Raw genomic sequence first — 23,954 nt, 5'->3', positions numbered from 1 at the left:
CTCTTTATAATCCGCAACACTAATTTATTATAAGCTAATCGCGGGGTGCGTCAGAAAAAAAAGCAATACGCGAGCAGCCTGAGGGCGCTTATTATAGTTCGAAAAATTAATTTATGCACCCAGAATTTAAATTTAGCAACACTAATAAAACCAATCTTTATGAAATTACATCTTCAGGTGCACTGTTACCACAGTGCAATGTAGCTCTTTCAGCTACAGTGGTAACTTTTGTGCAGGGTTCCACAGTATTAGTGGAAGTCTTGGGCATTTTATTTTTATGATCGCAACTCTACTCTGAAAACGCGAATATTTCTTATCGCAACACTAAATGGAAGCAAAATTAACAATTGAAAATTATTCTATCTCTAATTTCTAATACTCGCGTTAATGAAGTCGCAACACTATATAGCAAATTAAAAACATCAAAGTTAATTAGCTATCACAATTCTAAAATTCAAACAACAAATATAATACATTCTTATTCTAAAATAAAGCAACAAGCAATCGCGATCTTATGTATCGCAACACTAAAAGAGCAATCGCGTTTAACATTTCTACGCAACTCTAATTAAAATATCGCGATCTGAATTCATACGCGACTCTAATACAAACCGTAGTTAATCATTCGCAACGCTAATAATTAAGTTAAAACCGCGTTTTGCCCAAAAATCAGTGGGGCCAGTATTCTGCTGGCGCCAAGAAATACATAGTACTACTACACAAATACGAGCATAGTGACAAAATGATAACAAGCAATGACTATGCATCGAGAGGGTTGCCTTCCTCTGAATGCATAATCATTAATAGTTGCCCTCTTCTCCGGGCCTCTTCGGCATATAGCCTCTTCTTTCTTCGGGCATGAAGCCCAGGACCCTGAAACTTACATCTAAGCTCGAGATTCCCTAATCACAAACCAACAGATGACTCAAAAAATGAATCAAAACATGAAGCGAGACTTCTAACCACACGCAAGACGAGCAACGATTTAAGAAATCGTTGTCCGTGCGAACGTGCTAAATCTCGAGCAGAAAACGTTCGTTTCGTGCAAATCGCGAGCGCGACCGCGGGGCGATTCGAATGGTGGATCGAGTAAAGCCAATGGCGAACAGCATCCCCGGTTCGCGCCAGCTATACCGTCGATCATTCAAATCTGATTCCCTGAAACAGGTTGAACCACGCGAGAAAAAAAACGCGCCTGCCCGATCGGTGACTGTGGTCAACCTGCCCGGCCCTACCTACTTAAAACTATCAGACAAACATACCAGAAGTAAACTACCTACCTACCTAGCGCTATATTTAAAAATGGCAAAAGATTCACACCAACACATTCATTCACCCCCGGAAATTCTCACTCAAACACCCGGGCGCAATAATCCTACACTAGAGAGAACGTCCCGGGACGCCTCCGACACCCGAGCTTGGCACACACCTTGCACACTCTAAGGGTACGTACCACTGCTGTAATCGACTGACGAAACTAGTGATCATTGCGTACAACGCCAGTAAAGCGTTTTAATCTACATTTGAATGTTTAAGGTGAAATTTAAAACATTGAAAAATCTGTATTTTTCATAAAACGCAGAGAGTTCTATTAGTGACAAAGATATTATTGGAATTGGTAGCAGTGTTGTAATTCAGAATAAATTCGGTACCATTTGTAGGCAATAGTAAACTGTTTCTATGGAAACGACGCAATTCCACGGCCTAACAACACACACACACACAACGTGGAAATTACGTCGTGCACGATACACTAGCACATCAGTCGCGAAAAAACACACATAATTAGTTATTATACAATCATCGTGCCCATCGCCTATTCCCCAACCAAGTTGCACCTGGGCACGTGAATGGGGTCCTGGCAATGAACACGGCAAGGATTAAACCTGAAAATCCTGAGCTAAATGTAACGATTAGTACACACTAACATATTTCGTATCTAATCGGTTAATATTTCTTCTAATTATTTTTTTGTTGCCGCTACAGCCACCAGTGTGGTTGACGCATTTTCGCGTCCGCGAAAATAACTAACGCGACCAGAATGTCGTCGATTGACATTCCAGACACGGCCTCCCACGAGGCAGGAATTGAGATACGCTCAATTAGCGCGCCACGAACCCCTAAGCGAGATCCGCAGCTACCAAATACCCTTGGTGAGGGTGGCGGGCTCCCCTTTCTGCCCTTCGGAATAGCCGAGGGCCTTACGGACGGGGGAGGGCGCCCGACTGGGACGCAATAGCGGCAACGATAAACTACTTCAACCGGCCATCAAATATATGAGGAAAGTGAATTTAATACTCTAAGCAATGGAGCAATTAATTATCAATTATTAAATCTTGATCGAGACATGAAAAAGAAGCTTGACAATTCATTTTAACATTATAATGTATAAAACAGAGTGGAAAAGCGCGGCGCGACGCGAACAAAGTCCCTGAAAAGCTATCGACATCCTTTGGGATGTAACCCTTCCTTCGAATCGAACCCTCCCTTAATCTGATCTTAAAGAGAATCAAAGCAAACCCATAAGAGGTTACTACTACAGCCACCAGTACCATTTGACGTATTTTCACGTCCGCGAGATGTTTAACGTGACCAGGTGCCGACGGTGACACCAAGGCACGACCTCCCTTGAGGCAGGGATTGGGATACGCCCAATCAGCCGGCAGTGAACCCAGTGCAGTATCTAGTACGCAGTCCACCACTACCGAAGCCCTCGGTGGGGGTGACGGACTACCCCGTCTGCCTTTTGGAATAACCAAGGGCCTTACGCAACGGGGTAGAGGCCAATACTGGGACGCTATAGTGGGAACACTTCGCTACTCGATAATGAACGTGAAGTTCATTTATTTATTGAAAGAATAATTAAATTTAAATTTAAAATTATATTTAAAATCAAAGTTAGATTTTAAATTAAGATCAAATTTAAAATTAATTATTTTGCATTCGGTACATTATAATGATAGAAGGACTTGGCAAGTTCTCTCATCGTCTCGATCAATATTCAATATAATCTAACTATAGAATGGAATCCAATTATTTTAAAACGATTGTAATTCTATATAATCTAATTCTCATAGAACTGTAATATTTTCGAGCGATTCCGTCATCAAAGCAGTGATTCTAAAATGTGAAAATGGTATTCAAGTTTTATGCTTCGATTTCGAAATCTACTCAATCATCGCGAAATGTCTTCTTGCACATGTAATGTGACATAGTTTCGGCAACAACAAAAGTTATACTATATATTTATAACATGTTCCATATATATGATATGTATCATATATATATATGATTTATTTTATACATTAAATTTTCAATAAATACTAATCCAATAGTTTCTATCATACTAGATATATTAAATAGCAAATATTATATATCATTGTACTAATAATGATACAGCTTATCAACATAATTACACAACAATTATAATTATTACAAAAACGAAGTCGGAGGATATCCAACTTCACCACTATGCACTGCTACAATAAAGCAGTTGTAATATATATATTTTATATGTTCATAAAACTATATTCTATCTATATATACATATGTGTATATAATTATTAATATTAATCTTTATTTAAACTTTCTAAATATTCACACTATCTGTGCATGCATCACAAGTATTATAATACTAGTATTTACTTACTTAATAATTAGCAGTATCATTACTATTATACTAAAATATCTAAAAACGCGTAGTGCAAGAAAACCTATCCTGATCTAATAAATAATACACACAATAAATGTTATCACTCATAGGTATGATTGTATACCTATGGTCACTATGCTCGTTACTGAAATTCTACATAAATACAACCAGTCACCCGTGTCGATTTGGACCTTTCGTCCTACGACATGATTGAGTGACCGGAGGAACTGAAAAGCATGCGACTCACCGACCAATAAGTAGAGTAGCTCACATAGAAGTCATCAGAGATGTTGCTGCTGCCTGGAAGAGGTCGTCAAAGATGCTGCAAACGCCTGGAGGAAATCATATTATGAATTAAAATTCACATTACCACACAATGGATCTGATAAGAAAAGATATTAAGAGATGCTGCTTACCTCCAGAGGGACATCCTGAACATTGTCGGCAGGGTAGAAGTGGTAGATGAATCCATGGCAGAATAACTGTAAAACTTTAAAAAGAACGAAACTATTAAGATTAGGTTTACAAAAGTTCTTATTGAAATTTATAATTTCATAATTAAAATAAAAAAGATAATTACATTTTTGGCTTCTGAAGCACAGCAAGATCCAATTGAGCAGGCGGTGATATGACTCTAATACCCGAAATAAGTATTTCAAAAAATTAAAAGAAAATAAATAAAAGACTAAAATCTACTATAATATTATAATTTACGAAGCAAACACTGACTCGACTCTCACGTATGATTACTATAAAAGATCAAATATAATTATAATTAGAGCAGCTGTGCTCTACAAAACATTAAAAATATTTTACGCCTCAAACACTGATTCTACCAACCGCATTGCGCGCGGTCACCAAAATATTCTGAAAGAAAATTATGGGGGAACAAAGGGTATAAATAAATAAAACACCATTTTGTTTTCATAATATTTTTCATCTTCTTCTCATCGAGCCTTTGTTCAAGACTACTTAGTACTCCTTTTTCTTTGAAACTATTATTAAGTCTTATGAATATGTGTGATTGAACATATGAAGCATTATATATAAATACTACAAAATATTTTCAATATATATATTTATATATATATTTCAATATATATATATAGTGAAAATATAATATGACTGATCTATAAACATTCTGTTACAATTATTTGTTATCAGAATTTATAACGTACACAACTTTTCGATATTATATATTATAACTATTCAAAAATGATTATAAGAATCATTCAAAAGTTAATCGTTTATTATACATTGTATATATTATGAATTATACATCAAAACATCATCTCAATCAATTATATCAATGAATGAATAAAAACATAATGTAAATTTATACATACGAATACATTCGTCACCATTACGTTTTACCTTCTTTAATAACAAATACAATATTACCAAACCTCCATAAAAATGAATTGTTTTCCATTGCTGCTGTTCCTTACATTCCCTTGTGATGTTCGTAAACCTTTACTTCTCTCATTTGAAAGATGTAATTAGTTAATAATCTGTAACAGAACAAAACAAAACGAATTGTACAATAATGTATAACAATACAATCAATTATATTAAGATTATCAATAATCAAACACAAATCACATGTAAAAACTACAAACAATGTATAAGGAAACTAAAATAAAATGTATATACAAAAGGTAGACAAAGAAAATTCAAACAACCGATTTACATCTATGATACATTAATAATGATCGATATCTAATTAACCAAGAGTTGATATCAGTCGAATAAAGAGTTAAAGAAGCTTACAGGATAACAAGTGTAATATTACGCAGCCGATAAACAAGTGTACGACGTACCTTAAAAGCAGCGAGACAGGTTCCGACTGGTACGGCGGAGTAACACAGAATAACACGTCTGTCGCGTTATCGCACGTCCCCACCACTTCGTGCCCTTGGCGACGTCGCTGTTGCTCGCTCGGCTCTTACTCTATAAACAGGACACTAAATTAAAATTTGTTCCTGGAATACATAACACGCACCTGCGGAAACACAAATTCCAAGAAAAGTCGAATAACAATACAATCTATGCTACAGCGTACACCAGCTATCACCGTCGAAAAATTTATGTGCTTCTCTTTATTAAATACAAGTTATATACACATACAATATATCGTTCTACTGTTCACATAATGGTTATTGCTTATATTGTAACATATTTTATACGCAAATACATGACTTTATATCGTAAAAAGAAATATAACGCAATAAATCTCACAGATTCTCAAGGGAATATTCGCGCGTCAGTACGACGAAATATTTCAACTCACATTTTTTCAAAGTCAGCTGCAGATTTCTCTCACGAACTGGCACAACGTGTTCTAGAGGGTATATTCTCACTTTTTATTAACATTTCGACTATGCAAATACACTTTGTTCAACTTAAAAATGAAAATTTAAAGCAAGAACGAAGAAGAGACGCCACCGCCATGACAGCTCCGACTAGACTACGAGGCATTTGAAAGGTCGAACGTGATTGGTCGGAAATCTGCAGCTACGTCACAGCCCTCTAGCAGCCATTACGCGAGCGGGCAATATTCAATTATTTTCTTATTCGCATAAAAGAACGCTTTCTAATCATTTATTACTATCGACAATACCAATAAATAACATAAATATGAAAAATATAACAATGAAATATTATTTCTACAACATTTGACATCGAAAACGAATTTTCTTACATTACGCGATTTCTTGGCTTATCTTAATATAAATTTAAAATTTCTATTTACTTGTTTCTTGAAATAATATTTCTTGTGTGCCAAATAATTCCTCGTACATCTCATATGATAAAGAACACAGGACGTCTTGTAGATTTGTTGAACGCGAACGTCAGAACAATTTATTAAAATAAATTTCGTACACGTCTTCTCTATAGCAAGCGCAATTTGACAATGGGGTTTGTAAAAATTCCCGGCTCTTGTATACCCGAACTTGGGACCAACTCTGAACCAATCAGATTGCTCGTACAGGTGGTTGCTTCCCTAACTCTGATTGGTTGAAAGATGATAGACTCGATCGAAAGATATAAAATAACAGTAATGAATTTATAAATATAAAAATTCGAACTATATCTGACATATAAATGTAATATACAAATATTACATGCTTTCGCAATCTACTTTATGTTCATATTTAAATATTTGAATGCCTGTATTTTATATTCTATTTAATATGCATTTTATTAATTTAATATATGTGTTAATATTGTTGAACGCTCTCTGATTGGTCACCTGCTGGTACACCAGATTGGTATATAAGGGTTGCGAATTTTTTCAGGACATCATTACCTCCACATGCTTCCATCAAGCACCTACGATCAATTGGCAAATCGATGACTCCTTCACAGCTCCCATTTATTTTATTATTTTTTATACTCATACAATTCAAATGCTGATGCCTAGTACTCTCAAAGAACCTGTAAAAATTGTAAAGAAATAAAGAGAACTACATAAAACTAATTATACATGCCACAATATTAATATTAATGTTAAGATTAATATTTTATACGTAAAATCGATATCAAAGTTGTCATGCTACATAAGAAAACAAGACAGGAGGACCTTAATCTGATATAAAAAACTTAGTTTAAATGTTTTTGACCATTTTTTAAACTAAATTAGAATTGTCTTGATATACGTTATTATGCTTACTTTGATAAATTAAAATATTTACATTCGTTACTTAACAAATCAGTGTTTAACTATTTGTTGTATCAAAGTATTGACAATCTTGATATAATTTAGAATGATCAAGTTCTTGGTTCTGAACATTGTTTACCTTAAAGTTTAAAAAGATTTCATTCCCAGACAACACAGCAAATCACATAACATTTCAAAAAGCACGGTATCATGGCGCCCCCATGAAATGACTTATTTCTAGGAACAGGTCACAGAGAGTAGAGCGATGTTCAACTGCAAAGAATACCAATCTATATTATTCCCCAGGAATGCCAAACTCTGTTTCTGTTTAATATACGCATAGGTTATATCGCACTGTTTTGATGTTTAAACAAACAGCAAAATGAATGTTGCTAGTAGACAATTTATACGTATTTTTAAATCAGATGTAGCGTGTCAGAATCATTTTTGTATCCTTGGAAGGACGCTTGCTTACAAAAGTGCTTATTCCCTTGAGAAATTATACCCCACGAGCAATTTGAAACTTTTTACGCCAACTTTCGTGAGTTCATCACTGTGCAGAAACATATCTGAAGTAAAATAGGAATTACTGAATGATATACTTTGATCCTGCATCATTTTTTTTTTCTTTCTGCATATGCTTCTCTATTTATTCATATCATGTCCAGAAACTTTCAAATTTGTGTGCATTGTACTTTGATAATAATACTTTCTATTGAATTTTTTATTACAAAAACAAATCTGTATGATACCTTTTGGAACGAATACATTGTAAATATATTTACAGACTCCAGAAGATCCAAAAGCGAAATTCAATGGCTATCTACCTCTTAAAGAACTTGATATTACTTATAGCCGCAGCAGCGGACCCGGAGGACAACACGTGAACTGTACTAACAGCAAAGTAGACGTAAGGTTTAATTTACAGAATGCTACATGGTTGGAGGAAGATGTGAAGAGCAAGTTGTTCGAAAAGGTTCCTAATTTTTATCAAAATTAATTTCATAGAAAAATTCTTATATAACATTAACGGTTTATGATTCTGTTACAGCATAAGAATAGAATGACTAAGGATGGTTATTTAGTAATAAAGTCGGAAGTAACAAGATCTCAGCAATTAAACCTAGCAGATGCTCTTCGAAAGTTAAGAGAAATGATATGGGAGGCTGTGAAACCACCATCAGAAATACCTGCCGAAACTCTAGAATTAAAAAGGAAACAACACCTAGCTGCAGCAAGAAAGAGGCTTTTTGAGAAACGAAGGAAGTCAGAAATGAAACAAGCTAGACGTCCTGAACTGTTTTAATTTCTCTTATATTATATACTGTATATAGGAAACACCTAATTGAAATAAAATGTTAAATATATTTAATAAAATCTAAAGTAGAATTCATATTAATAATTTTCTACTTTGTTCCAATTTAAGTAATGCAATCGCAACAGATTAATGTGTGCTCTTTATTGAATAACACTTAGATTCTTTGAATAAAATGAAAATTTAGAATATGTATAGATATTTCTATAATATCTCATTATTCTGATGTTCATATGTAACTCGATGTTTCCTTGACAACGGTCGGCGAGTTAAATGAAAACACAACGTGGAAAGTCGAAGATAAGTGTTCTGACTTATTTGCATCCAAATTTGATGCTAAAATATGTCGTTTCGTGATCTAAGAAGTAAATAAAAGCTAACGTTCTTTCAATTAAAAATGGTTTATCTCTGTAGACATGTAGAAATAATTATTGTATTTATTTTTTAATAGATTTTACAGAGATGATGCGTGTTCTTGGTTACCCTAGGCTAATTTCTGTTGGAAACTTTCGTTTACCAAATTTCCCGCTGGTTGCAGAAATTCTTGTTTGGCTAGTCAAAAGATTTGATCCCGATACAGATATATCTAGCGAACACAATACAGAAGAAGAGCGTATCTCTTTGATACGTGCTATTGCTGAATTTATGGTGATACCATTTGTACTAAATTGGATACCATTTATATTAAATGATATTAACAATATTAAATAATTTTAATACAGGCATTAAAAACAAATGTAAAATTAAACACGAAAAAGTTATACCAAGCTGATGGCTATGCTGTAAAGGAATTACTCAAAATAGCCACATTACTGTATGATGCTCAGAATAACAGTAATAATAATAATATAATGTCTGATGACAATTTTAATACGGTAAATTTTGATATCTCTGACAAATTAAATGAACTGAAGTCAACCAGGCAATTAGCCAGCCAGTTGACTGTCACTGGGGCATCACTATTTGATTTGCTAGGACGTGAAGTAGATCTTAGAGAAATTCGCAATTCAAAAGTTGCTAGACAATTTGACACTTCAGAAATAGAGATTGCCTTGAAAAGTGTCATCGAAAATACACGTAAAGAAATTGATGATACCAAAAAACAAATTGAAAGCGTTAAGGTACCATTCGTTATACTCATCTATTTTGAAAATTATTTAGACAATTGGTATAACTTTTTTTTCTTATGTATCAAAGGACACGGAACAAAACTTAGATACACGAATCGAGAGACGACGCGTGGAACTTGATAGAAATCAAAAGAGGCTGCAAACTTTAAAAAAGGTACGACCAGCTTTCATGGAAGAATTTGAGAAACTGGAAGTTGAATTAAGAGCACTATATAATGACTATATACAAAAGTTTCGTTACCTTGCATACCTCGAACATCTGTACGAAGATACAGCTAAGGCAGAGCAAGAAAGATTTGAGAGGAGGTATGTGTATGCAAAATAAAATTCATTGTGAAAGGAGCATGACGCAAACTTACAATACTTTTTACCCTACAACAGACAAGAAGCAACGCGAAAGCAGTTAGAAAAAATGAGAGCGGAAGATGCCAACTTTGAAAGCATGATGGAAGGGAATGATTCCATATTACCAACAAACCTTCAGGAACCTCCACCTCCCCTCACTGATACGGAGAAACCAAGTGTGGAAAAAGCAACATCCAGCAGTCGATTGAAATCAGGTAAGAACGTACACAATAATAAATCGAAACATAGAATGGTTGTATTTGACTTTAGAATATAAAGCTAATGTGAGCGCAGATAGATGTGAATCTTTCTCTGGATGTTGGAGGAATCTAGAGTGCATCTATAGCCGAATAACAATCATTCTTACAACATATTTGCTCTGAACAAACTTAATCTCTACGTTTTTAAACGCACTAGCTGGACGATCGTCAAGAATGCAAATATCACAGCGTCGAATATACGGCAGTATGTCTGGACGTCAGAGAGGGACTATTCAAGAATCAAATGACAGTGGTGGCTCGCTGGACAGCGATAGCGATTTGTTGATCGATGGTGATCTTGACGATGACGACGATGACGATATTCTAGACTCTGTAGGAGGGCCAGAAATTGGAAATTTTGATCTGAAAGTTGGGCAAGAAAAACGAGCCGTTAGTAAGCTGGATCATTCGGACGAGGATTTTTAACAGTTACAAAAGAACAATTACAAAAGCATTAAAATATATATATATATACCGTCAGTGTCATTATCGATTTCTATACGCAGAAATTTTACACTAGCAATGTAAATAGATCGTATATTGTGGTCGAATAATTTTTTTAAAAATACTTAAAAGTATATGTGTACATATATACACGATGTACGTATGTGTTAAAGAATATCAGATTCGAGCGTTCGTTTTATTGTACATGCCGTATTCCAGACTCGTGTTTAAGAAATATATTTTCAAGGGAATTAAAATACGTATTGTCGTCGTATAATATTTATTAACTTTCTCAACACGTCCAAACCGCGTGTTGATTATAGCTCAGCACCGATCATATGTACGTATTCACCTATCCTACATACTGTGTACGTAAATGCTACGTACACGTCAGTGTATACACATATATACATAAACGTGTGTGCGCGTCAAAAATGTGACATTACGAAAGAAATAGAAACAGTTTACCGCATTCATTGTCATAACGCTTAAATCTGTAACTTCTATCTAGCTGACAGTAATATCTCCCCCCCTTTGTTGCCATTGTGAGCACAATTCTATATACCCGAGAGCCACGTTAACTCGAGTCCGCTTCCTTCTCGAAATTAACTCTGGGAATACCGAGCCATGACCTAACCGAACGTCTTTTTATACATTTATCAAAAAGAAAATTATATTTAACGCAATGTCTTATAATATTTGAATATACCTTTGCCTTGACTTTTTCTTTATTTATGCACAAAATTCTGATATGTAAAAGTATTATATATTCTTACAAACAATTATATTAATTCTACAGAAAGAACATAGTTCAAATTGGACTCTTTTTCCAGTCAATGGTTCGAGGAATTTCTCCTTGGTATTCCTAGAGTTAAATTATTCGCAGCATCTTAGTAAATATAGAAAGAGCAGTAAAATGGTGTATATAATTAAATGTGAAACGAAAGTGGATCTGAGTTAGTCTGGTTCCAGGGTACATAATTAACAACAATATGTACGTCTTGAAATGTACCTATTTAATTACGTAGACAACACTGTCCAAGATTTATTCTGAGATGGTGTGAATGGAGGAAACCAGTCGTAAAATGGCTCGACAACGAATAAAACTGCAATATGTAACTAACGATAATTCAGAATAGAGGATGAACAAATCGTTCATGGAACTGAAACATCCTTCGCAGTGTAATGAACCGATCGAATACAAATCGGCTACGTTGTAAACGGCGTTTTAAAAACATTACGCATTCTACGCGTCGTCGCTATCAGATTAAATGCTAGATTGTTCTAGATACATATTATACATACATAAACTACGGCTAAGTATTGATCCTATGGATATGCGTACGTTTTTATTTTTTCTTCTCTCATTATTTACGTTGTGCGGACTTATAGGTGTCGAGAAAGAAAAGAAAAGAAGTATCAACAAGACAACGGTGTAATATCGGATGTATCTCGCGTTAGAGCCGGGCAATGTAGACCGAAAACGTAGGCCCTTGCGTGGTATCTTTACCTTTACATCCCTCTGTACATAGTTGCTTTCACGTAGATCGGTTTCGTCCGAACGAAAAGTGATTCGTACGTAAATGTAATAACCGTATAAAATCGTGAAAGAAGCACCATAGCGTAAGATATGCAGGATCGACCGGGAAGATCGTTCGTCTATATTTTCCCGGCCGGTCATGAGCCTTTCTCACGTAGAAAAATATTATTCGTCAGCTTCTCGATGAGCATCGCGCCTCTGGCTAAACGCGCATTACAAACCTTTTGTTAACAGCTTACCTTAGCCTGTCCAACCCTACGAACCTGTGTGTGTATGGACTACCAACTCGTTTCCGCCCTGCTACAAACCCATTTAAGGTTCGACGAACAACTATTTGGATCCGATTCCCTACTCTTGCCTCTGCTTCTAACGATAACAACAAATCAGTTCAAATGGAATCGATACAGCTTGCATGGAAAGTGAACAACTACTCAGCTCATTGTACGCTTCTCACCGTTCGAGAAACAACCTTCTTTCCTACACGCGTGTCCCCGTATGTATTTGTACAGGCGCGTGACGGTCTCAACGTCGATTCGAGACTGCATACGCTCCTCCCGTGCGTTTGGATTCGTATTCCCTTACTTTAGCAACGTCTCTTGACGTGCACGCTTCTATGTACACCTACAGTTCCCAGTAGCTAGTAGTGAATTGTGTACAGACAAAAAGTGTGTAACGTATGCTTAGCCTTCCTCAACACAGTGTAATAATCACTGTCCCGTTTGGCTCGTTGGCAGACAGGCACCCCGCTCTCTTCTTTACGAGACGAGATCTATCAACCGTGGACCGCAAAAGGTAGAAAAAACGCGATGTGGTACCCCAACGTGGCGGAAAACCGCGTCCACTTAGGGAGAGACTACGTGCCATCGTAGTTGTAGAAGTAGGTCCTCGCTACCTTTGGTGTACCGGTGAAGTTGCCGATATCCCAAAGAATATTAACGATGGTCTTTCGCTACCTGACCGACTTCAGCACGGGGTTCGCTTTCATCCGCGGTGTGTTCAACGCCGGCACTGGTTCCAACTTTGGCAGCGAGCACTCGGCGCTCAGATCTGTCCAGGTATTGCCAACGTTCTCCGCTAATCTATCCTTGTACTTGTAGGCCATCCTATCGACTACCGACTGAGTCTTTATACAATCGTCGCCGCCGAACTCGCATACCCGATAATGGTGCAGTATCGCGGCGTCCGATGGGACGTTCAGAGTCCCATGGCCGGGTATGAATTCCCAGACGAAGTGGTTGCCAGCCTCCACGACGTCCTGAGGCTTGCAAATGTACTTCGAGCGCTGCTTGTGCGGGTGTAGCTTCGTTCTGCGCCTGGTTTTCCTTAGGGTGATAAGGCCAGCCTCTATGGGCGTCCGGCTGGTCACCACGAAAGGATCGTCCGCCCATTGCAGGTAAAAAAACGCGTTTTGAAAGGAATACGCTCCGGTGGTTTTGGTGTTTATACGACTGCTCATCCACCTAAAATATATAACGTTCTCTTTAATGTCAATCGAATCCATTTTAGATCCTGAATTCTAAACTCGAAGGCAACAAGTGTCTACCTGTATCTTTCTTCGTTTCAACATACTTTCAGCGGAACTTTTTTTCGCTCAAAATTGTACGATATCAAGTCTAACGTAAAATGAATAAAGTTACATGCCACTTCATCTTAACCGTTCTAATTGATACCTTGTAATGTTAGAGAAAAACGACGTTTCACGATTTTCGTTGCATCGCGTCGGATCGTTCGACGAATCCTCACCTGATGAGATCAATGATCGTGTCGTTGTGCCTCGGTATAATGAACTCGTCGAGGTCGACCAACGCCACGTACTTGTACTTGTACATGGATCGATAAAGGCAATCGTTCAGGGCGGCGAACAGTCCCTCCGTACGGATCTCTCGCTGCGAGATCATGTCCAAATGATGCCAAGGTAACACGGTCACCAGACCTTTCGCTTCGTAGTATTTCAGGGCGCATCCGGCCTCTGCGCCGACGGTATCATTATACAGAGTCACATGGCTGGCACCTAACAGTCTGTGCAGCTCGATAAACTCTATCAGCTGCAACACCTACAAAATGTTCATCCGTTAACATCACTAAAATACCCCGATTTACATTTAATACATGCACTCTGCAAATTATCATGTCCACGTTCCTTCTTTTTTTTTTTCATTTTGCTTGTTTTTTATTCAGTTCTTAAATAGTGTACCCGTCTCTATCAATTAGCTCGGACTCTATCGTGACTCGACACCATCAACTGTTTAGTTGAAATCCTCGTTTACTTATCGAGGGGAATGGGGGAGAGATAGCTCTCGAAAGGAGGATCAAACAACGAGGCCGCGATATGTAGCTTCATTCGACGAAACGATCTCGCCATTTGCATAAGGGAACTCCACGCCCCCAGATAGCACAAATACGTCTGTTCCAGATGTTCAGGACGTCTTGACACGTTAGTTACCACGCTGTATCTCGCAAAGCCTTTACCACAGCACACGCTCTGCTTTTAGTATTATAGCTCCACACGATAAGTCGCGTATAATGTTTCTGCATTTGCATACGTAAAGCGTACAAAAACGACTGTCGCGGAACCGCTTCTAAACAGCTTGTGGCGCATGCATTCGTGACGGTATGTTAAAGCAGAAACATTGAATAACCAACACACATATTAATCTTAACATATTTGCAATAATGCATCGCATATGTGTGAATTAGGCCTTTGCTTCTTTAAAAGATAAATAATTGACATCATATATAAATTCGTCGAGTTCAAAGCACCGCGCTGGTCGCGTTAAAAAATTGCTTATCACCGAAAGGGATGAAAATGAACTTCCCTGAGACGACCTGCTCTATCCGGGTTACAATTATAGAGCCGAATGCGTTAATCGCGACGCGAACATTTCCCCTTTACGTTACATTTCTATTTTCCATCGAGCCCTCTCGATTATCTTGCTCTGAGGAACGTACTCGGTTGTAGTCGTAATGCAGAGGTTTCACGCAAACGGCCAACAACTCTTTGTCTTTGGTCCTGCTTTCCGGCCGGTTCTGCACGAGGATACGATTCGTCGGGGTTGCTTTCAGCCTGGCAACGACGCTCACCGTCTCCGGTACCCTGTCCGTCGTGGGTGACTCCTTGGGCAGCGGACAAATCACGAAGCAAGCGCTGTACCTCAGATTCCAGTTCTCTCTGATCACCTGTCGGAACGATCACGTCAGTTTCGTCGAAGAAAAATGCGACGAGGTCGCGTTAATCAACCCCCTCGCGAGCAGTGGTTCTTAATCTTTGCGCGAAGTCCCTATACTGCATTTTGTGCTTCAATTTATTTTCCGTGGTAAAAATAGCCGATGAACACATTTAAAGAAAAAATAACGTTCGTTTGTTTGCATCGTACATCTCGAATCACTGCGGAGGTTGGCCTAGATTTAATGCTACGCGTTGGCCACATATCGCACCCCTTATCGCAGTGAACCAGCAGTACATACTCGATTTGACCCGCCAAACCAGCTACCCGTTTTTATCCAGCTTTCCCCAGCATGACACAAACTTTTGCCAGCTCAATAAGCATGAAACACGCGCGATGACTTTTTTTTCCTTGCACCAGGCTCGTGTCATTCGTTTGTTAGTATTTTTTTATTTGCGAGTCCTTTTCCGCAGGCTTTTTCGAAGTATCATGAGCAAACTTTACAATTTCATTGTTGCACGATTTGTTTTCACCCTCGAGTTTTATCAATCGTGTCGTCTTTTTTCGTAGCATTTTCGAAACGGCTCGATGCAGCTCAGGGTGGCTAATTAAACGTTTCTTAGAGCCTCGAACAAGGTTTCTTCGGGTATTATCGAAAATTGCACGCAACTGGCAAGTGTGTTGCCTCTAATTTATCCAAGGTAAAAGCTTGTTCGAGGTACTAAAAAGAAATGAATATTATGCAAAATAAGGGGTGAACGTCTACACACGTGCCATGGTAAGTTACGTTACTCTTACGGAAGCCATTATTCTTCTTTTTTTTTTCATTTTCTTTTTCGCTGAATTTCTTTAGGTTTCTTTATAATTGGCCTGGTTTCAAAGGCAACGTTAGAAGAGTGGTGTTCAATTTTAGTCCCTCCCCCCTTAATTTTGTTGTTCCTTAACACACCTTCACTTTAGCGGCCACCGTTACGGAAGCGGTTACGTTCCCTCCGTTCTCTGGTCGATACCAAAGCCTACACCAAACACGCTCTGGTCCTCTTGTCTTTGTTGCGCTTATTATGCGCACCATGCCCTGATTTTTATTCGCTGCTGTCCCAACACCGCCGACCCTGTCATCGAAGTACGCTGAGTATACAAAGAATTTGAATCTGAGGATTGAAAAACAGAAATACGATCTCTTTAAAATCAACATCAACAAAATCAACAAAACATTCGGTCAGCATAATTACGCATTACCTTCTATCGGCTGCTGTAATTGTTCACGTGAAACCGTGGACGTTAATTACGAGGAAACAAGAGTAGCTGCAGAACTTGTACAATGACGAAAGATAATACGTCAAGTTTGAAAGAGTAATGACCCGCTCTAATTCTTTCTCCCATCACCTTTCGTTGCCTCGAAACAAGAGAAAAAAAAAAAAAAAGAAAATCTAATACAATTTGGAAGCTTTTCACGGGGGGAACTGAATTTAGTGTTATAATAAAATATACGATGAATAGAGGATCTCGCAGGAAATTCAGCCACGTATAAAAACGTGACCTAAAAACGATCTTGCTTCGGCTTTTTTATCTTTAACAATTTTTTTCCCTTCATTTTATATAAGTTCTCTATGCAAATGTCAGCATTTACGGTCGACTTCGTACACCTGATCGACGTACAATTTCTCTCACGATACACGGATCGCTTGATTGACTTTTTAATCGACGTGGGCAATGATATAAACGGAAATGATATTATTCCATGTATTACGCTAAATATCTAATTATAAATATGAAATAGCCAATTAGTGGAGTCTCTGTTGTGTCTCTGGCAATCAGTGTTATATATAAAAAATGTCAAACAAATACAATATTCTACCGATTGAATTTATTTCGACTGATAATTACTGCTTTTGGTATCGTGCAATTTTCTACAGAGAAGTCCAATTATTTCCATCGAAGATGTACGAAGAGAATCTTCGAAAAGAAGAAATTTAGAATAGTAAAGATAAAATCTAAAGAATCGACTTATCGAAGCTGTGGTCATTCCAATGCCTCCTAAGAGGGAAGAGACTTCGAATTATTAATATAATAAAACTTAAAAATATCTTAGAGACTAATCACTTCTGGTTTAATCCGTATCTTAGAGATTAATTGCTCGTACGGCGATGGAAGAGAGAAAAGAAAGGAACGAAAGTGTACGTGTTGGCAGGAAATTGTCGGCGATTAAAGGAACGCGTGCGAGGTTAAGCGTGAACAATTGTCGGCGGTAAATATTCAAGAAGCCTTTATCAACCGTTGGTGGACGCACCTAGTCTTCGTGACTGGCAGCCATTCCGCGTGCGTGATCCTGAGGCTCTGATCGAGTTGCGGTAGACGAGCTTCCAGGTTCGGTGGTAGACTCGGTAAACCTCTCGGGTCCGGTTGTATCGCGGTTTTCTGTCCTCGGTCTTCGCCACGCATCAATAACCCGATATGCTCGTCGAAGCTACCCTTCAATCCAATATAATCTTCAGTCTGTGAAAGCCAACAGAACGAATAGTGGTAGTAACAAAATTTCGATTTCAAACCTTTGCACGTCTCTCTGTTGTCTTTTCTTAAGTGAAACCGATCTATTACCACGTATCGAATGTCTACTGGTAACTTGCACGCCAATATCGGTACAACGTACATAATCAACCCTTTACACTCGAAAGAGAGAGCAACAGAAAATTATTCGCACTGCCTCCATTCAAGAGCCCTCGAGTGCAAAGGGTTGGAACAAATGACAATGATTAAAAATTTGTCAAAACTGCCGTCATTGATAGAAGGACGAGAACATGCACAGCGATGGACGAAAGTAGAATTTTTACGATTCTACGAATTCAAGTCTGTTCCGATAGATGAGCTTTTCCATTGACTGGAAGGTATACCTATAGATAGATGGTTGGGGGGCGAAATCGCCGGTTAAGATAGTCATGCACGAATCTACGTGCTCGGGGTTTGATTCCACGTAAAACTACCCCTTTCGCTTCATCGAGTATTCGTAAAAAGTTCAAAGCTATCTCCTGCAGATTGTAGTCCGCTTCAAGTGTTCCAAGTACACAAAAGACTTCGAGATTGCGAGCGATATACTTTACCGTATCAGTTCTATCGAGCAAAGTGGTTCTCGAAATTACAAACGAGAAGGAATCGTACGATTTCATTCGCATTCAGAGTATTCTATTTTAATTAATCGAACGACCCCTCCACATTCAGCCTCCACAGAGCATGAAACTACGTTTATTTCACGGGATGGGGTGCGCAAATTTTGTCGAGCGTTATTTCTACCGCCTGACACCCGAAAAAATTTCATTTGCGCGAATTCCACGGCTCCCCTTTCATCCTTTTGGACGCGCTATCGAACGTGTCGCGTGTACGCACGCGATCGTCGTTCCTACGCGCGTGCACCCTCGCATCGTCGCAGCTTCCGTGCATTTTTTCATTGCACAATGATCGATAGTTCGACTGGATTGCGTGGCGCTGCGGCCATGTGAAAAATGGCATCATCTTTCTTCGGTTATAGCCACCGGTAAAATTCTTCTCCCATTTTTACGCGCGTCAGAACGCCACAGCGCTCGGCTATAAACATCGCGGGCGAAATGAATTCTCTTCCCCCTTTTTTTTTCCCCTGCCGCCATAATCTCTGCATAATCGCGTATTTGAATAATATTAACCACCGTCGACGCAACAGTGGCTGTAATTATTCAGACAGCCGTGAATTTTAAATTCAACCCGGCCGCGAAGTTGGAATAGGAGTTAACAACTTCATCCTCGAAGGGTGAACATATCCCGCGTCTCCTCTGCCTTCTGCAGCGTGACATGGGTGCGCGACCTCGTAAAAACGAGGAATACTGATTTTAAAAAATATTATCATCCAATTGCCCAGTGAAATTGTACGAAATTGTAAAGGTAAAATGTGATTCTAACGATTATCGAATAAACGTAACGCGACCGTGTAATAGTAAAGAAACGACGAAACCTTGTTGAAACGCGAAGCTGTTGCTATAAAGTCTTCCACGAAGATACCCAAAGCTGTAAAAAAGCGCAATTAAACTTGTTTCATCAACGCTACTTATCCTTATCTCTACGAAAGCGGTGGACTCGCATATTTCCCTGGTAGATTTTATCCTCGCGGCTACCCTCGAGCGGAGTTATTTACAAGTTACCGGCCGCTTCCGTTTTAAACAGCGTAACTTTGTTGTTTCCGCGTTTCTCACGCGCGAGATACTCCAACCGCGCGGCACATCGGTCGTGACATTGTCGCGGTGGCGTCTGCGATGATTATAAAACAAAATCGCTAAGTGCACCTGTTACGCGCGCGTACGTTCATCACCCCCTCGGCTGGCTCGCGTGCATTATCGTTCGCGCACGTGTCTCTGCAATTTGTCGCTCGATTCGCTCCACCTCCTTCCTATCTGACAACGGGTATCGACTGTCGAGCGCCAATTGATTCCTGAGCAGCTGCCTGCGAAATTCAGTTTGAAAAATCTCGAGGGAGATCGTCCTTTGTAGATTTCTACGGAGATAGTCGAGGTAAAACGAGGAAGGGTTACATCTTACGTATTAATTTTGTATTCGATAAGTTTGATTAACAAATTACCATCGTTTGGACTTAATCTCGCGCTGAGAAGAGTCTAAATACCTGGTAGGCGCGCCATAAATTCAGTCACTCGACACTGGCTGCGCGGTCGCCTAATGGGATGCAATCTTGTTCACTTTGAACCACAATAAGGTGTGAGGAAGCTTGTGACGGGTGATAAATTCAATTTGCCTCCAGCTTGTATCCCACGCCGTTTTCTTTGCAGCCTCGCGTCGCGACTTTAATTCCGTTCGATGCGAGACGAGCTTCGAGTCACCGTGTAGAGTCCTCTGCAGGATATCCAGCGAATCGCGTGGGAAACTTTAAACTACGATTGCACGAGTTTAAGTAGAACACGATAAAATTATGTTCCATGACTTTTTTCACAAGTGCAAGTGACTGAACATTAATGACTGAAGCTTAATGTGTTCGATTTAAACGAGCACCCTGTACATGTATCCACGCGAGTATCTGTAACGCGTGCCAGAAATTAATTAGCAGCATCGAATATGGTCCCGAACATTTGATGATTAATTAGCGCAGGTAATACGCTACCCTTCCTCGCGGCCTTAACAACCCCTAATCTTAGTTCAATAGCTCGATCAATCTTGCGATGTGTTTTTGCCCATCCGCCCGTCATTCAGAATTTATAGAACCTATTTCAATTACTGCGACCGTAGCGTGAGTTGTTTTCCTCTCGATAAACTTCCGATTCCCTCCAATTTAAAGCGATCGCGTCTGCGAACGTTTCAGAATAAAAACTTCAGCTCAGCTGTTCGATCGGAAAGTGATCGCGAACTCTAATCCTTTGCACTCGGTTGTTTCGAGGTTAATTTATATAAAATAAGCGTTAATAAACTTTTTATATTCGTCTGAACAGTGGATACCTTTTCTTAAAAGTTCTAGTCTCAAGATAATTACCTAGCATAGCTGTTAATTGCGAAATGTTTTCAATAGTCTTTTCTAAAGTTATCGAATATCAGGAGAAAGGAACCGAGCCTGGTCTCAGTCGCAGCAAAAGTGAGCAGCCCTTAATTAAAATTTGGTCGGCTCGCATACCTGGATTTAATCCGTGCGACTAATTACAGCAACAATTTACACGGCCTCGCTCTCTCGTGGCCTCGCAACCTATAAATGACGGCGCGGCGCTAATTAGGCGAGGGGGGAAAAAGAAAAACAGGGGGATCGTAATCAAAGCTATTCTGTGATCCCGACGAGATTGAAAACCGCTGCCCAAGGGACTCCTAATTAGGATACCGGGCAAATAAGGAGGAGACTGGCGTCGCGCTAATAACGGGGCCGGGAAAGAAGCCGAGGGAAATGCAAATTCCCTATACTTTTCATGACCGCCGCGAGGAAATCCGCGAAACTACCCCTGGTAAAGTTCCGGACGGCCACGTACTTCCATTATTCCCTACGGACACGAAATACGTCGTACGCGGGCTTTCAACCGCCCCGGAAACTCTTAATCGCAAAGTGAATTCGAAATCGCGAGCACGTCGCGATAATACGCCAAACTCCGCTTATTTCTTTTCCCCCTTTTTCCCCTTCACCCCTTTTCATTTCCATTCGGTCGCTCCGCTAGAAAATAACCGCGCATTGTTCCAAACTTGAATCTCGTATCAATCGGTTATTCTACCGAGCGTTTCTCAATCCGCCCTATTATCAATTCAGTCGATTCGTCCAGACAACCGGTGATCGATACAGTTTTCGTCTGAATTTGAATCGCGGCAGGAACGCGGAACGAAATTAAAGATCCGTTCGAGCCCTGTATTTATCACGACTCAATGGAATCCCCGTTCGTTCTCGACGGCGCTACATCACGGTTGAACAGAGTCACGTGTACCGATCCAGCGAAAGCTATTTCCTGCTGGGCGAGGCCACTTTTCCATCTCGGAAATCATCTGAGACCAATTTACTCCTCGAGCGCGACGTAGCTTTTTCCGACTTCCCGCGATCAGGAAATGCAGAAACGACGCTTCGACGGGAGCGAGGGGGAGGACGGTTTCCGGAGAAGACAGGGTGAACAAAAAAAAAATGGGCCGCGCGGAACGGAAACAGAGTTCAATCGAGAATCATTGCTATTCTGAAACGGTTGCGGATCGTTCGAGCGAAAGGGGCTGATACGAAGCATTCGCGAATTAAATCTCTGGTAATGCCTATCGATTAAACGACATCAATTTTCTGATTTGCAAATGTCCGCGTTAAATCGAGGAGGGAAAGCAGCAGGGTTCGAAGAATGGTACCCTTTTATCGCGAGCGGGAAAATACGAGGGAGCTTTCGTTTAACTTTTAATTTTATCTTAATTAAATTGACAGTGGCAATTCATTCGATCGATATTACATCACGAGTGAAATGAAACTATTTTTATTCGATACACGTATCGTATGGCGAAGTGATATTTTCCCGTTGTGGAAAATATCTGAAAAAGCGACGCTCGACGCATTTCGAATTTATATAATACTATTAGTATAATATTTCCAGTAAGGGGCGCGAAAAATGTTTACACCGCGCAGAAAGGGAGCCATATCGATGTATCGAATAATCGAGAGCGTTGGCAAGTGGACAGATATGAAAATACGTATAGTTGGCTGCGTTATGAGAAACAATTTTAATTTAGGGACAGGTATCATCGTAATGTATCATCTTCTGGAGCGTTGAAAAACACCCGTTCCACGGTTTAACTATTCAGGTGTCACCGTAGTCGTGTGGGAATTTTTGACGAACGGCGTCCTTCACCCCTGGCACGGTAACTCGAAACAGAGGGAAAACGGGCCTGCAATCGATATCGCTTTAAGCGGTGGCTATACCGATCCGACGCGGACTAGTTCTTACTCGAGTCTGTCCCCGCGAAGCATTGTTCCGTACACGGCAATAGCGAGGAAAGGGAGGACGCATGCATAAAACAGCCGAGGCAGGTTAACGCGACGATACGACGCAGCGTGGGGAATGGAGAAAGAGAGCAAAAAAAAAAAAAAAGGTAAAAAAGGAAGAGGGAAGGAGGTAAGAGCACGAAATAGAAGGGTGGAATAAAAATAGTAGCGTGGGTGGCGCGGCGGGAAGCAGCGACAGGGAGAAATCGATGGACCAGGATGGCAAAGTTTTCCGTCTCCACTTTTCTTCCGCTTTGTACGAACAAAGAGCGGCCGGGTATAAAGTTGAGCCCTTGCCATTAGTTCGAAAGTCTTTTACCAGTTCCCTTTCGCTTCCAACAGGAAACGTTTGAGGATTATCGACCTCCGAAGCGGCGGGGGGTGGGTTGGCGACGCTGCACGCCGGGTTCCACGATGGAAGGGCGTTCGCTCGCCGGATATCTTTTGCTTATTACCAACCGGAGAAAGGGGTCTCGAAGAGGACGCGACGAAGAAAGTTCTGCCTGCTGCGGGGCACGCGGGTCCACGGAAGGGAGTGTATAACTCGGTTGTCGAGGATCGCCCACGGCCATCGAGACATTTTAATTTCCCCGAGGGTGAGCCGCGGAGACACCAAAAGCACGATTTCAGGTCATAATCCGCGAGCTTTTATTCCCGATGATTGCGAACTTTATAGCGGAGATTAAAACGGTTCCTGGACCGATTGAGAGAAGGTTCGAGAGGGGAGAGTCACCTGCAACCTGCTGTGCCCTCCCCAGAGATCGACCCTTACGTCGAGGCATTAATTAAATATCCAAAATGTAGAGCGATCTATCGCTCTATAAAATTCAGAATCGCCACGAAAGTCACCGCGATCCGAATACCAGTCGACTGTTTCATGTTTTTTCTTCCATTCGACGGAAATCCAGCCCCAGATCGGGTCAATATTTGTCTACGGCTAACGGCGTTTAAAGCGGTTAACAAAACAAGAATAAACACCGCTCGTTGAAC

At 39.8% G+C, this 23,954-nt stretch overlaps 3 protein-coding genes across 4 annotated transcripts in view; 2 read left to right on the top strand and 1 right to left on the bottom strand.

The window, feature by feature from the left end:
• Positions 1-7,634: 7,634 nt before the first annotated feature.
• LOC143431138 (large ribosomal subunit protein mL62) lies at positions 7,635-8,634 on the top strand. Its single transcript, XM_076907677.1, has 3 exons — positions 7,635-7,854; positions 8,101-8,289; positions 8,365-8,634. Exons 1-3 carry the CDS (start codon positions 7,696-7,698, stop codon positions 8,617-8,619), a joined length of 603 nt encoding a protein of 200 aa, XP_076763792.1. The 5' UTR covers positions 7,635-7,695; the 3' UTR covers positions 8,620-8,634.
• A 216-nt stretch (positions 8,635-8,850) lies between these two features.
• On the top strand, positions 8,851-10,850 carry Cluap1 (clusterin associated protein 1). The gene is made up of 6 exons (XM_076907678.1): positions 8,851-8,993; positions 9,080-9,276; positions 9,351-9,749; positions 9,826-10,064; positions 10,140-10,318; positions 10,521-10,850. The coding sequence occupies exons 1-6, from the start codon at positions 8,972-8,974 to the stop codon at positions 10,787-10,789; spliced, it is 1,305 nt and encodes a 434-aa protein (XP_076763793.1). The 5' UTR covers positions 8,851-8,971; the 3' UTR covers positions 10,790-10,850.
• A 2,258-nt stretch (positions 10,851-13,108) lies between these two features.
• LOC143431133 (uncharacterized) overlaps positions 13,109-23,954 on the bottom strand; it is a 40,442-nt gene continuing 29,596 nt past the window's right edge. For both annotated transcript variants that reach the window (XM_076907670.1, XM_076907671.1), the window contains exons 4-8: positions 17,802-18,007; positions 16,461-16,662; positions 15,297-15,524; positions 14,091-14,401; positions 13,109-13,807 (exon numbers count right to left, since the gene is read on the bottom strand). In XM_076907670.1, the coding sequence (XP_076763785.1) occupies positions 13,297-13,807; positions 14,091-14,401; positions 15,297-15,524; positions 16,461-16,662; positions 17,802-18,007 (1,458 nt within the window). In that variant the 3' untranslated portion in view covers positions 13,109-13,296. The remainder of the gene's footprint in view (positions 13,808-14,090; positions 14,402-15,296; positions 15,525-16,460; positions 16,663-17,801; positions 18,008-23,954) is intronic.

Source organism: Xylocopa sonorina, chromosome 17 (genome assembly GCF_050948175.1).
Source record: "Xylocopa sonorina isolate GNS202 chromosome 17, iyXylSono1_principal, whole genome shotgun sequence".
Lineage (NCBI taxonomy): Eukaryota > Metazoa > Arthropoda > Insecta > Hymenoptera > Apidae > Xylocopa > Xylocopa sonorina.
The sequence above is the reverse complement of the archived record's forward strand: the minus strand, read 5'-3'. Positions and strand labels throughout refer to the sequence as shown.

Bases quoted from the DNA above. Each gene is read 5' to 3' on its own strand.
- LOC143431138 (XM_076907677.1), top strand. From the start codon at position 7,696: ATGAATGTTGCTAGTAGACAATTTATACGTATTTTTAAATCAGATGTA. The intron at 7,855-8,100 runs GTGAGTTCATCA...ATATATTTACAG, and splicing joins AACTTTTTACGCCAACTTTC to ACTCCAGAAGATCCAAAAGC. The intron at 8,290-8,364 runs GTTCCTAATTTT...ATTCTGTTACAG, and splicing joins AGAGCAAGTTGTTCGAAAAG to CATAAGAATAGAATGACTAA.
- Cluap1 (XM_076907678.1), top strand. From the start codon at position 8,972: ATGTCGTTTCGTGATCTAAGAA. The intron at 9,750-9,825 runs GTACCATTCGTT...TATGTATCAAAG, and splicing joins AACAAATTGAAAGCGTTAAG to GACACGGAACAAAACTTAGA. The intron at 10,065-10,139 runs GTATGTGTATGC...ACCCTACAACAG, and splicing joins CAAGAAAGATTTGAGAGGAG to ACAAGAAGCAACGCGAAAGC.